The 14,901-nt window shown below is 43.5% G+C and overlaps 1 protein-coding gene across 2 annotated transcripts in view; it reads left to right on the top strand.

The window, feature by feature from the left end:
* The window catches only part of LOC311058034 (protein kinase C epsilon type-like), a 98,112-nt gene that overhangs the window by 29,434 nt on the left and 53,777 nt on the right, over nt 1-14,901 (top strand). For both annotated transcript variants that reach the window (XR_014602022.1, XM_084075309.1), the window contains exons 2-4: nt 4,222-4,285; nt 14,117-14,285; nt 14,809-14,843. Coding sequence is in view for 1 of the 2 variants with exons in the window: in XM_084075309.1 (XP_083931435.1) it covers nt 4,222-4,285; nt 14,117-14,285; nt 14,809-14,843 (268 nt within the window). In the remaining variant the exon portion in view is untranslated. The remainder of the gene's footprint in view (nt 1-4,221; nt 4,286-14,116; nt 14,286-14,808; nt 14,844-14,901) is intronic.

The raw sequence follows: 14,901 nt of genomic DNA, 5'->3' as shown, positions 1-14,901 counted from the left end.
CACACACACACACACACACACACACACACACACAGGTCAGACTCATTTCATTTAAAGCTACATAGTGCAATGCACAATTTAGCAACGACAAGGACAAATAAGTCAGCAAGCTGTTTTCCTTTCAAAACAAGCTCCCCCCTCCAATGCAGCACCTTTTCCTGGCTCTCAATGTCTAACTTCACACAACACACTATGGCAGCCAAAGTGAGATAACGTGTTAGCATTATTTCATGTATCTAGCAATTTCTTATTTTTATTTTTCGCAACTATAATGCAGATCATTGTAACGGCCATTCAGCTGACACACAGTTACTAGAAATCTGCGTGCGCTGGAAAATCTGCCATAATCGGAAGCTTGGGTATGGGAATGGATGAGCAGATATAAATGAGCAATGGAGGTTTAAACAAATCTGACAAGAACGAACTTTGAGTCGGGACGGATTCTGACAGCATGCTTTGTGCACATATTCATGACATGTCATGTGAAACCGTTATACAGTGCAGTATTATTTCCAGGCCTTGTACTGTAACTGTCAAAAATATTGCTTTACCAGTTTCTATTTCAGCATACTGTCAACAATTCTTAAAAAGGCAGAGAAAAGGGGAGAGAGGGAATGTAGAACTGGATGTTTCTGCTGAGGTTCTGATTAAAAAATACTCCATCTCAGGCAAGATAAATGTGCTGGATTAGAGAAAGATTCTAATGCTGATGGTATTGATGGATGATCATTTGTTGACCGTTGTCCTCTAGGGCATTGGTTCTCAAAGTGGGGTCCGGGGACCCCCAGGGGTCCTTGAGGGAGTTCCAGGGGGTCCCCAGCTAAATGATAGATTAGGCACCAAATGGACCCTTATGGGTCTGTAACTCTTAGAGTGTACAAATGGAACCAAATGGACCCGTGTACACTCAGAGTTAAATGAACATAGATTTTACGATATAAACTGGGGTCCAAGAGATAGAAATGCCATTAAATGGGGGTCCGTAGCCCTAATGCCCTAACTGGGGGTCCTTCAAATTAAAATGGTTGAGATTCACTGCTAGAGCCGTAAAAAAAATCCTCTCTTATGGGGGTCCCTGGCATATCTTTTCAAATGGGGGTCCGCGGGCTAATAAGTGTCAATTTGCGGGTCCTTGACATGAAAAGGTTTGAGAACCACTGCTCTAGGGTCTATACGTGGCCCCCTCCTTTCCCCCCTCTACACCAAATCTTTTGGCCAAAAATAGCAGATGTACAAGCTCTAAGTGCCATTTTTGATTGTTTGCTTATTATGACATGCCCAGAATCAGTGATGTAAAGTAACTAAGTACACTTACTCAAGTACTGTACTTAAGGACACTTTTGAGGTATATTGATTTTCTTCAGTATTTACAATTTTCTATATTTTTACTTCTACCCCACTACATCTCAGAGGAAAATATTGTACTTTTACTCCACTACAATTACGAAAACTTTAGTTACTAGTTACTTTGTAGATGTTGATTAATATTACAAAACACACTAACCACTTCAGGCCTATATATATTTTGGCCATTTGAAAATGGCAGATCTGCTATTTTCAACAAAAACTTGTGAACTTGTGAAATGGGACATTCTACACAATGACTACTTTTACTTTTGGTACTTTAAGTACATTTTGATACCAATACTTTTGTACTTTTACTCAAGTAAATTTAGAATTGTTTACTTGCAGCAGAGTATTTCTACATTGCAGTATTGATGCTTTTACTTAAGTAAAGAATGTGAGTACTTTTACCACCACTGCCCAGAATAGGGAAGTGTGGAGCTGTTTCACATTGGAACGAGCCAACAAAAGCTCTCTCTCCCTCCTCCTCCTCATCCATCTCTCTGCTCTTCATCTACTCCTGTATACATTACTGTACCCAAGCCTGCTCTGCTTCACAGCAACAAGACTCACATAGCCTTTACCCTGTGAGTGTGAGTGCTTGTGCGCTGGTGTGTGTAGTTGTGTTACTATATTTGTGAGGGCCAAATGTCCCCACAAGTATCTAGAAGAAAAATGGTTGTTTTATGGTTAAAGCAGGGGTCTTCAACGTTTTCAGGCCAAGGACCCCCTAGCTGAGAGAGAGATGAAGCAGGAGACCCCCTACTCTATATCGTATAAAACTGTGTTTCAGATTATACTTTTTTTGTTTACTTGGTCTGCTCTTTTTTCCCTCTACACCTATACCTCTTTGCCAAAAAAATAGCCGATCTACAAGCCCACAACGCCTCGCAGCGCGAGGCGTTGTGGGCTTGTAGATCGGCTATTTTTGGCTAAAGTTCTCCTCAGAAAAGGGATGCTATGGTTCAAGTGGTTAAGGTAAAAAGAAAAATCATATCACACAAAGATTTGGCGGACCCCCTATAGTAACTCTGAGGACCCCCTAGGGGTCCCGGACCCCCTGTTGAAGACCCCTGGGTTAAAGAATATTATGGATAAAGAATCTATAGAAAAGATTGAGGTTGGGGTTAGAGATATGATTATTAGACATTAGAGATTAGGTTTTTGGTAGGGTTAGACTAATGCCTGATTTATACTTTGTTGCATGCCAGTGTTGCATACCGAAAATAGCTGATCTACAAGCTAACAACCGTTTGCAGTGCGACACTGTCACAGACTCACGGGGCAACCCGTGCCCTATATAGACAATATGAAGGACATTGAAGTGTCTTAAGTAGTGTCAAAGATGGTGGATATTTTGGAAGATCCGCCATCTCAAAGAAGTTAAGCAATTGTTTGTCACCTGTCTCTGCAGTACTGCCAATCCCGTTAGATTGGGAGGGTGCCAAGTACTGTGGAGTAGGAGCGCTTTTTTGGTTCATGTTTAATAGGACTCAGGCACGCAGCAAATGTATTTTAATTTGTTGGAAAATTCCTTTATGTCATTGTGTAATTAACGCATGGGCCATGGATTAGCTTTGTTTGAGTTAAAATATACCTAAAACTGCATTAGATTTTTGTCTACTTTTTGGAGTCTTGGCCGTTCTACCAACTTCAGACGCATTGTGACCTTGTAGATCGGCTATTTTGGGCTTTTAGGTTAGGTTAAAAAATTCATTCATTCATAAAAATGCTGTTCTGAAATGTTGATATCCTCACAAGTATAGTAATATGGGGGGGGGGGTAGGGGGGGGGGGGGGTAGAAAACTCTACAAGTCCCCGACCCTTGCACACAGTCATATACACACATGCTGGTGTGAATGCACTAATAAACAGACACATAGCCGTATAAATGAGCAGATACCATTCGCATGTGGCTATATACACATGTATGGGCACTGTGCACATGCACAGGCTGATCTCTCTGTAGATCTCTATGTCTTCTGCAACACCACGGGCTGATCTCTCTGTAGGTCTCTATTTAAACTGCAACATACAGGCTGACCTCTCTGTAGATCTCTATGTCTTCTGCAACACCACGGGCTGATCTCTCTGCAGATCTCTATGTCTACTGCAACACTACAGGCTGATCTCTCTGTAGATCTCTATGTCTTCTGCAACACCACGGGCTGATCTCTCTGCAGATCTCTATGTCTACTGCAACACTACAGACTGATCTATCTGTAGATCTCTATGTCTACTGCAACACTACAGGCTGATCTCTCTGTAGATCTCTATTTAAACTGCAACATACAGGCTGACCTCTCTGTTTATCTCTATGTCTACTGCAACACTAGGCTGATCTCTCTGTAGATCTCTTGTTCTGCAACACTACAGGCTGATCTCTCTGGACCTCTATGTCTAATGCAACACTACAGGCTGATCTCTCTCTGGACCTCTATGTCTAATGCAACACTACAGGCTGATCTCTCTCTGGACCTATATGTCTAATGCAACACCAGGGGCTGATCTCTCTGTAGATCTCTACTTCTGTTGCATTCATGGTCATTTAGACCACGCCACCATTAATCTTAACCCACATAAACGCTCTATTCTCTGTAAAACGGACCAGAGTTACAACTGTACTTGGACCACTTTTTTCCCCTCTACACCAAATCTCTTTGCCAAGAATAGCTGATCTACAAGCTCAAGCAACGCGTTGCAATGTGACACGTTGTGAGGTTGTAGAGTCTAGCTAGTCTATTTTTGGCTAATGGTCCGCCCAGAATATGGATTCTGGGGTTCAAGTGGTCAATTATCATTCAGTCACCATTAATCTTTCTGTCTATTCTACCCCCCCCCCCCCCCATCTCTCCTTCTCTCCCTCATCGTGTGCAGATTGACTTGGAACCAGAGGGGAAGGTGTACGTGGTTATTGACCTGTCAGGATCTTCTAGTGAAGGTAAGAACTTGCCGGCATGGCCAAATAGAACCATTTAAAGCTCTGCTGGAGGTCTATTTCAGCATTCTTAAGAGCTTACACTGATTTGAATTGAGGACTATTATGTCCCAGAACTTCCTTCTCATCACTACTTTCTTTTTGAGTAGAGGGAATGTAGGAGTTAGACCGCCATGAGTAATCACGGCATCAGGAAATGAACATTTAGAGTTTCCTCTGTGTGTGTGTGTGTGTGTGTGTGTGTGTGTGTGTGTGTGTGTGTGTGTGTGTGTGTGTGTGTGTGTGTGTGTGTGTGAGATAGAGAGAGAGTAGAGTGACTCACAGCTGAACAGGAGAGATAAAACAATGGCACACTCTCAATAGTTGACATGAAACTCATCTCAGCATCATAGATTGTCTGCATTGCACTCATTTCTTTTTCATGACGTGCTTCTGAATTGTGTCACCTTATGTGTCAGGGAGTACATCATCCTGCTAACCATGCCCATAATCACTTATTAAACAATACTCTGTGCTAAGTATGCTGTGTGTGTGTGTGTGTGTGTGTGTGTGTGTGTGCGTGCGTGCGTGCGTGCGTGCGTGCGTGCGTGCGTGCGTGTGTGTTGGATAGTATACACGCACAAACACACACATGCTTGCACACCTGTGTTTGCATGGATATGCTCAATTTAGACAGGATGAACTGAATTTAAACTCAATAACAACTCAAACCACAAAAGCAAAAGGGTTGAAAACATGAATCTCTCCGCAGAGATTAACTAGGGCTTCCCTCTGAAAGTCGATTGAGAATGTTTGAGTCAAGTATTCGTGCTTTTTCTTTTTTTTCTCAGGCCTGATCGCTCTGTGGGCAGGTTACCTTGGCACCAACCTTTCGAAATACTTTATAGACTAGAGTTTGGGGTACTCGAGTCGTCAGTTAGGTGCTTTGCAAAATGTTTTGCATTAGCAGTAGCACCCTTGGTCGGCACTGCTCTGTAGCATCACTTCCACAGTATATGGCTTGCTAGTATCATATTGTTTGCCTTTCCTTGTTCATTTGCCTCAATCAATGCTAAATATTTCCAAACAGCACTCTAGAGCTGTTAAAGAATATTCCATATTTGAATATATATTCACATTGCTCGGAGCGATGCGTGTCTGGGCTTGTATATAAACCAGTACATAAAACATATTGTGAAATCATCACTGCCAAATCCAATTCGATTACGAAAGTTTGGAGTTTTAGCCATTACACAATACAGCCTTATATCTTCAATATAAAAAATAAGAGAATAACATTTCAATTACCTTATTAGTGTGGTTGCCCTAACAGGGCAACCAGACTATAGTACTCTATACACTTTCTTCCACTTCAAGATAAACAATATTTCAAACCGGATCTCCTCCCACAGTTTTTATCCCCTAATGTTGTGCCATATATCAAAATGACTGTCTAAATCGGGAATCGTGCGCTTGTATTTTGCTAAGAGATTGGTTAAATAGTTTAATTGATATTGATTTATTAGTGCATTAAATGTCCCCATCCACTTTAATGGAAAAGTGAAAAAACTAAAATTCAAGTATTTTTTTCTCAGAAACCGTAAGAGCTAGAGTTATCAGATTTGGAGGGATAATTCATAATATTGTCCGAAATTATTGAAAAAAATATCACACCATTCGGCCTTATGGTGGCGCTATAACAGCCCCCTTTACGTTTTGGCCTGTAACTCTTGAACCGTAGGTCCGAAAATCTAAATTTCTTTTCACCTGGATTCCTTGGGTCACGACGCATCTCCCCATATAGGTCACGTCCATTTGCGTCAGGATAGATTTTTTGATATTGATTTATTAGTGCATTAAATTTCCCCATCCACTTTAATGGGAATTGCAAAAACTCCCATTCAAGTATTTTTTTCTCAGAAACCGTAAGAGCTAGAGTTACCACATTTGGAAGGGAGGTTCATAATTTAGTCCAAAATTATTAGAAAAATAATTACACCAATCGGCCACATGGTGGCGCTATAACAGCCCACTTTACCTTTTGGCCTATAACTCTTGAACCGTAGCTCGTAAAATCAAAATTTCTTTTCACCTGGATTCCTTGGGTCCCGACTTATCTCCCCATATAGGCCACGCCCATTTGCGTCAGGATAGATTTTCCGCCATTTTGAATTTCCTTCAAAACACACTTTTTGCTCCTTTTCCTTCAAATTTTGTCCTAATCTCACACAAATCGGTACACATGATCTATGGACCCATGCGGTAAAGATATCCAAACGGCATTTTGATTGTCCTTACCGTTCGTCCGTAAATGGCTTCCAAAATTAGTGGGAGGGGCCCGTTTCACCAAAAATGCCAGAAATCACGAACGAAACGTCCGGTCAATCCCACATTTGAATCACATGTCGAGGGTGCTATACTAAACCAATCCCCAAAAGCATTTCCACTTTGATCCATAGGGGGCGCCACGAATGCTCGAAATGTAACCGTTTGATGCAAAAACATGATTTTTGGGGGATCGATCCTCTCAAAATGAAACGCAGGCGATCTCAGGAGTGACGTGACGATGTAATTGGCGCAGTCTCCGACGGTATTCCTCCCGGCGTATTACTGGAGTCCCGACGGCGTCGGCGCAACCACACTCTGCAATTTCCCCGGAATTGCGACGCGTCTAGTTTTGTAAATGTTACTGACTATATTTCAGTTATATAATTCTTACATCAAGGCTGCATGCCTAGCTGGTTCATTGGCAAGCTGTTATGTCTGGCCTTATGAAACAAGCACTTTGAGAAAAGCACACACACGCACACACACACACACACGCACGCACGCACGCACACACTCACACTCACGCACACGCACACACACACTCACAGTCACACACGCACTCACACACACACAGTGAATGATGTTTAGGGTTAGATAAATCACCTGTCGGACAGTTGCAGAGAGAGACAGAGAGAAAGCTTTGTGTTGTGAAGAGGAGCTGGCAGACATACAGTAAGAACACACTTGCAGGCTTCCTGTTCTCTGTCAGTGGTGCTCAGCATCAACAGGCCCTTTCATGCTGTAAACTTAGACCAATACTCCCAAATACAATACTATGACCAGGCAGTGGTGGACAGTAACCAAGTACATTTACTTGAGTATAGGCTACTGTACTTAAATACATTTCTCGAGTATCTGCACTCTAATTGAGTATTTATATTGATCTATTTATTTGGATAATGAACCACGTAAGCCCTATCTACTTATATAATCGAGGATTGACTTCCGGCCCGCCACTGACGCCATACCCACAGCTCTGTTGTCGACTTAACACAACACCGACACACCACATCTCGCCACCACAGTAGCCACGGTGTGCGTGCTGAATTTACGGGTGGCGTAGGCCACCTATCATTGCTCACTACATATTTTCCACCTTGCAACATAATTAATTCAACTCACCACATTACGACCCCAACGGAAGGGGAAACAGTTCCGCACCGTTTACTGTGCGCACCACCGACACCGAACGCCGACGGCTTTAGCCGAAACAACACGAAGCGGCCGCCATTGAAACTCCGCAGCTCTCTGCATCGCCAGCACAACAACACAAGCGCGTCCTTCGCTTCATCCCCCCCCCTTTAGCTTACCTTTTTGATGACCCAGGCCGTTGCTTTCACTTCAGTCATGTCTGTATCACAATATGTCCGTCATTCACGTGCCATGTACATCCCAAACACAAAACAAAACACGCAGCCAACTTTGTCATGTCCCCACTTCCCACAACAACAACTGAGCCATCTGCGTTGCCACGTTGCCAGAAGATAAGCACAAAAGGCAAGAAAATATCAGTGTTGCCACATTTGCGGCAGAAACAAGCAACCACCTTCATGAAAAAAAAAAACAGCCGAAGGGCTCCGCCATGTTCCACAGGGCTCTGCGGGGGTCCCAACACTCCCAGGGACCCCCAGGAAAATAAAAAAATATATATTCTTTTTACATTTTATTTAATTTTTTTACTTTTGGAAATCTTTATCCCACGAATTTGGTACCCCGTGCGCGGGGCCCCGCGGCTAGCGGGCCGGCCGCCCTGACCTCTAGTTTCAAATATATGTGACACGTTGTGAGCATGTAGATCTGCTATTTTCACTGTTATTGAAATGTAATACAGCAATGGATTGATATTAAAAACTAACCACTGACTACGACTGCAGCTTTAGCTGGAAATAAGTAGTACACAGGTACCACCCCCCCCCCCCCCCCCCCCTTCAAAAAAAGAAAAAGAAAAACACAGGGTCTAATAATAGCCCTGGCTTCCCTGTGAATCTCTCTCTCAACCGTATTGATGACATCAGTCTCGACTAAATATGAAGTTCGGTTGGACGGTGGATCTGAGATAATGAATTCAAATGTACAGTGCAAACAGGATCGTGTGGTAGCTGCGGTGTGTGACTTGAAGGACAGCTGACTGTCCAGGAAGGTTGAAACAGGAATTGAAAACAGGAATAACCAGGGTGTTGTGCATGGGGCATGCAGGCCTTTCCAGGGAAGAAGAGACACATTGACCTTGTCATGTTGGGAAGACATCCACACTATCAGAATAAGAGTTTGTGATTCCTTGTGTCAATTATGTTTGTACAGTGGCGGACTGGGAACTAAAATCAGCCTGTCGATTTAAATGGCAACCGCCCCCACATCTGTCCAAACGGACATACAAATAAATAAATAAATAATCAGATTCCCAGTTGGAATGATTGCCTATCTATTTAATAACCTTGTGAGAGTTAAACTAGTTTCATTTTGCTATTGCAGAAAATTGTTGCGAAACAAAATAAAGTAAAAGAAATGATATTGTTATGAGCCTAAAATGTGCTACTGTACTTGCACAACCCTAGCGTAGCGGGTACAGTGGCCGTCTGGTTGGTAAGGTCTTGCGTCCTGGTCTGCGTGATCAGCCAACAGCAGGGTAAAGCTGAAATTGAATTTCCCCACCGGCATTGATAAAGGTCTACCAACATGCAGAATGAATAATGTATCCGGTAGGAGACACAAAGAGTCTCCTTTGTGTCTCCTACCGGATACATGAGGATCTTTATTATTATCATCGAATTATTGGCTTAGGAATACAAGAAAAACTAAAAATATCCATGAATTCAAGTCTCCATGGGGTGATAATCGATAGGAAAAAGGTCATTTTGGGGGTGAACTATCCCTTTAAGGGTCCTGGTTAACCCATAGAGCCCTGTTAGAGGACGAAGCCTGTGTGAAATAAAATTATGACATACATTCTCCCTCTCCTCGCAACACACAGCTGCCTCTGGAGATGACAGCATGAATGTTTACCTGAAACAATGAGTCAGCACAGTATGTCTTTCTATATTTGTGTATGAGCACGCCAGCCTGTGCTTTTGCAGTGAATAGAAAGGGGGGGGAGGAGAAAGTGTGAGAGAGAGAGAGAGAATGGGTAATGATAGTGAGAGAGGCGAGGGGAGAGTGAGTTGAGATGAATTGATTACTAAAGTGCATGTTCGCTAATGGCCCTGTTTCATCATCAGAGAGAGCTAAGTAGAGAGAGGGAGGGTGAGCAGGAGTGAGTGGGGGGGAGGCTGACAGAAGGATGGATAGAAAGAAGTGCAGCTGCAAGCGAGGATGAATTGCAAGTGACAGCAATAGAGAATGCTCTCGCTAAGTTGCAAGGATAGACACAGACAGCAGACACGTGTGTGTGTGTGTGTGTGTGTGTGTGTGTGTGTGTGTGTGTGTGTGTGTGTGTGTGTGTGTGTGTGTGTGTGTGTGTGTGTGTGTGTGTGTGTGTGTGTGTGTGTGTGTGTGCGTGTGTGTGTGCACTTTTGAATATACTATTGAGAAAGCTCCAACACTCAGCTGGCCGACCAATGAGTGTGAGTGACTCAGTAACTCTGTCAGTCAGTCAATGACTGCACAGTGAGTCAGTCACAGACGTTTGCATCAATAGACCACCAAAGTCTGACGTAATTTACACATCCTTTGTTTCTCTACCTGGTTCGCAGTTTTCCACCCCCATTCTGAATCCCATAGACGTATTTAATATCGCGTCAAATAAGAACTGTGTTCCAAAAATAAACAAATGACCCCGGCGCGTTGACTCTTATGGATATGAAGCATCAACTGATGGTGAGAAAACGATAATGTTACTTCCGCTGAATTAGTTACATTTTCGCCAGAAACAGACTGTATCAAATATAAGTGACTGACTATCATAAACGATACAGATCCACCTCCCTGACAATGGCGCCGACACAGTGTGTTTATTTTTGGACCACAATTCTTATATGAGACGATTCTAAGATGACCCAATGTTATTCTCCATAGCGAAATTACTTTACGAACCTGGGGATGAGCGAGTGACGTCAGGACTTCGGTGGTCTATTGCATGTATAGGTCTGCAGCCACAAATGTAAGCTTGCATAACCAATACAATGTCCTCTCCACTTTTCTCTTTAATAATGTTCTGTATATTATGTTCATAATATTCTGTTTGTTGAGAATAAGGGGTTTAAGCAAACATATAGATTAGTGTAAGTCAAATTCTCTCACGCACGCACACGCACACGCACACGCACACGCACACGCACACGCACACACACAGAGACACAGACACACACGTTTGTATTACTATATAGAATGAGCACACCGCTCAAAGTAGGGCGACCGAATGGAACAGGGCGGCCACGTCCATTGAGTTCAATGGAGAAGTGGTGCCCTGTTCTATTCTGTTCCTCAAGCTCTATGCTTGTGAGGACATCAACATTTTGAAATTCAAGCTCACAATGCCTCGGGCTGCGATGCATTGTAAGCTTGTAGATCTGGTATTTTTGGTGCGTGACACCAGCACACCAACGTATGAATCAGGCATAACTCCAACCTTACCCCCTAAACCTAAACCCTGTATGTCTAATCCCAACCTGAACCTGAAACTTGCACGCACGCACGCACGCACGCACGCACGCACGCACGCACGCACAGTCAAACTCTATGGGTAGTAAATCCTCACTTTTAGAGATTATGGAGTTGTGTATGTGCGTATTCGGGGTGTGTGTGCTTTCGTGTGTGTGCTTTCGTGTGTGTGTGTGTGTGTGTGTGTGTGTGATGTTGATGACATCACCAATGTGTCCATCAGAACCCACTGCCGCCCCTCGCCAGCGCCATGGCTACCACTGTTGCTAGGCACCCGTTGTCAGTTGCCATGCACTGGTAATGGCTTATGGCAAGCCGGGGCTGACAGGACAGGCACAGAGCAAGGTGTGTGTGTGTGTGTGTGTGTGTGTGTGTGTGTGTGTGTGTGTGTGTGTGTGTGTGTGTGTGTGTGTGTGTGTGTGTGTGTGTGTGTGTGTGTGTGAGACCACAAGAAAGATAAGAAAGACAACTGAGGTGAAACACATCCTTGAAGGAGTAGTCAGAGGGAATAGCTGTGCCTTCTCCCTTCCCTGTCATTGTTGTCTGCAAAGTAGGGCTGGCCCAAAATGTCTGAATATGTGTTTGTTATGTTGACGTTTGGATCTCAATTTAACGGTTCGGACTCTGCCTGTTAGCTGGTTGATGGCCTGCCACGACTTGCTACTAGAGCGGTTAAAATCGATTGATTCAACTATTCCAGTCCACCTGGTCTTATGGCTGGTGTCTAGCTTCGGAAGTCGTACTGTTGCCGTCGTGTCCACTTCCTCTGTGGAGCTAGCCTGCTGGTGCCCACGCAGGAGTTGGCCGCACTCTTCGTCCCAGAAGAAAATAAGTAATTTCTTGGGTGAACTGCTCCTTTAACTTATTCCCTAGAGTGCAACCAACATTGCAACCATGCAGACCCACAACGGTCATCCACAGGGCCTCAGTGGTATACTGTAAGCATAGCTTCAATAGTAGTATGGTAGTCAATAGCAATATTTGTTTATATATTAATATCATATTATACTATTTAAAATGTCTCTGGTCTTTGGTGTCTTGTGGAGCGAACAGACTCTGTGGACAACATCAACACCGGACACCACAAATAGCATTTTAAACTACTTAAAATGGAATTGTGCTAAGAGCCTATGAGCGAGGAGTGTCTATCAACCTCTTTATGGAGAGAGAAGTAACTGAATATATTGATCCTGACAAAGTTGCTGATACATTTACAAGATGAAATGTAAAAAAGAAAAGAAAAAAGAATCGATGTGGATTTGTAAGATATTTAGAGCTTTATTTTGGCCTAAACATGCCATATTTTGGCTAAGGGCTCGGCCTGTTGTTCTACTGTATTGTTATTCATCAACTTTATTTTCTTATTGCATAAGATTTTTTACTATAATGCTCATAATTACGTTTTAATCTACACTATATTATGGTTGGGTTATGATTTCAGTAGCTTGCCCCCATTGCTCTGCCCCTGCTGAGTAAGGTTACCTCTTACTGCCAAACGGCTTTCACTATCAAGCTTGAGGACGCCATTCAAAGTAATAGGGCGACAGAAAGAACAGGGCGGCCGCGTCCATTGAGTTCAATGGAGAAGTGGCGCTGTGTTCCAGCTCCAAGTCACTCAGATCTGACTGTCAGTTGTATATTATATTACATTACATTACATTACATTACATTACAGTCATTTAGCAGACGCTTTTATCCAAAGCGACTTACAATAAGTGTATTCAACATAGGTAGGGAACGAAAACTACTAATCACCAGAAGTCTTAAGTGCATTTTCTGCAACAACAAGCAACCAAGAGTATACCTAGCGCTAAGGTAAAAGTGCAATATATCAGCTACCTATTTCCCTAAACAGATGAGACAAAATATCAAAAATCAAATGAGCATGAGCTAAAACAAATAAGTGTATCGACTAAACAAGATCCAATAAACAATACAACAATAGAAAACAAGCGTTCGTACAACTAGTTAACAAGTAGGCCAGGCAGAGAGGAAGGGTAGTGTTTCCTGAAGAGGTGGGTTTTCAGCCTGCGGCGAAATATGGGCAGTGACTCTGCTGTCCTAACATCAGTGGGAAGTTCATTCCACCACTGTGGGGCCAGAACAGAAAAGAGTCGTGACCGTGTGGATCGGCCAGAAGGGCCCTTGAGTGACGAGGCAATCAGTCGCCCCGAGGTGGCAGACCGAAATGGTCGGGCAGGGGTGTAGGCATCGACCATAGCCCGGAGGTAAGAAGGAGCTGTTCCTTTCACTGCCCTATAGGCTAGTATATGAAGACTCCACTGTCTTCATATACTAGCACAGTAAGGACGGGTGACCGTGCCTTTGCTATGTTGGCACTGAAGTTGTGGAACAAACTCCCTTTGAGGATGAAAACAGCCCCCTCCTGTTGTGACTGACTGACACTGTGGCTGAGTTCTTGTTGTCCTACTGTTTCCACAGTTTCCCACTCTCCTTCCGCCTCCTTATCATCCTCCTTGCTTTCTTGGGTGAATGTAATTAATACGGAGACTGGGCAGAAAATTAAACACACTGCTTACCGCTGGGAATACCCTCCATAATCAGACAGAGAGAGAGAGAGGCAGAGGCAGAGGCAGAGGCAGAGGCAGAGGCAGAGGCAGAGGCAGAGGCAGAGGCAGAGGCAGAGACAGAGACAGAGACAGAGACAGAGACAGACAGACAGACAGACAGACAGACAGACAGATGTTTGTGTGACACATGTTTTATTCACTTTTGTTTAAAGAAACAAAAATTCAGTCCTACCATTTAGCAAATTCCTGCTGCACAGCGACACTGCCATCTACTGGTCATTTATTAGAAGTGCACCGTTTTCTCCCTTCCTTTTCCTAACCAGATGGAAATAGACAAGAGTTTGTCCATGTGTTTTATTCTCTGAAAAAGTAATCTGTGTGTCTGTGTATGTGTCTTCAGTGGTGGCAGGCTCCAGTGAGAATGAGGAGCGTGTGTTTCGTGAGCGGATGCGCCCCAGGAAGCGGCAGGGTGCCGTGCGCAGGAGGGTTCACCAAGTCAACGGACACAAGTTCATGGCTACCTACCTCCGACAGCCCACCTACTGCTCCCACTGTAGAGACTTCATCTGGTAAACACACACACACTCACACTCACACACACACACACACACACACACACACACACACACACACACACACACACACACGCCAAAATTTGCACTGACAACTGCACTGACAACTGCAGGCTGTGGATGTGTTGCTAAGCTTCCAAATGTAATCTTCCCAGTATGTTCTACGATGAAGATCATATAATGAGAAACTCTGCATCTTTTGTGAGCCTCCATCCAGACCTCCTTAGAATGCAGTAAAATTGGACTGGCCATGGATATTTCTCATATCCCTAGAACATTCAGTGCTGAAGGAGAACTGACCCAATTTAAAAGCCTCATTATTTATCCCTCTCATCCTCACTGAATCCACAAACAAACCATTAGCTCAACAGTTTATATTAGGGGAATGCAAGTACATGATGTTTTTGTTTCCTAACAGAAGAACTGCTGTAGGACACAGTAGCCAACATTTGCATAATATTTTATAGGTATAGAACACTCATGTGTGTAATGGTCTTCTCTCTCTGTCTCTGTGTTTCAGGGGGGTCATTGGGAAACAGGGCTACCAATGTCAAGGTAGGTTAAATAAAATGTCTCCAGTCTGACTCTGAGCAAAACTACACCTACAGGAGAA

Source organism: Gymnoscopelus microlampas (assembly GCF_963454915.1).
Source record: "Gymnoscopelus microlampas genome assembly, chromosome: 13".
NCBI lineage: Eukaryota > Metazoa > Chordata > Actinopteri > Myctophiformes > Myctophidae > Gymnoscopelus > Gymnoscopelus microlampas.
This window is presented reverse-complemented; position numbering and strand designations above follow the sequence as displayed.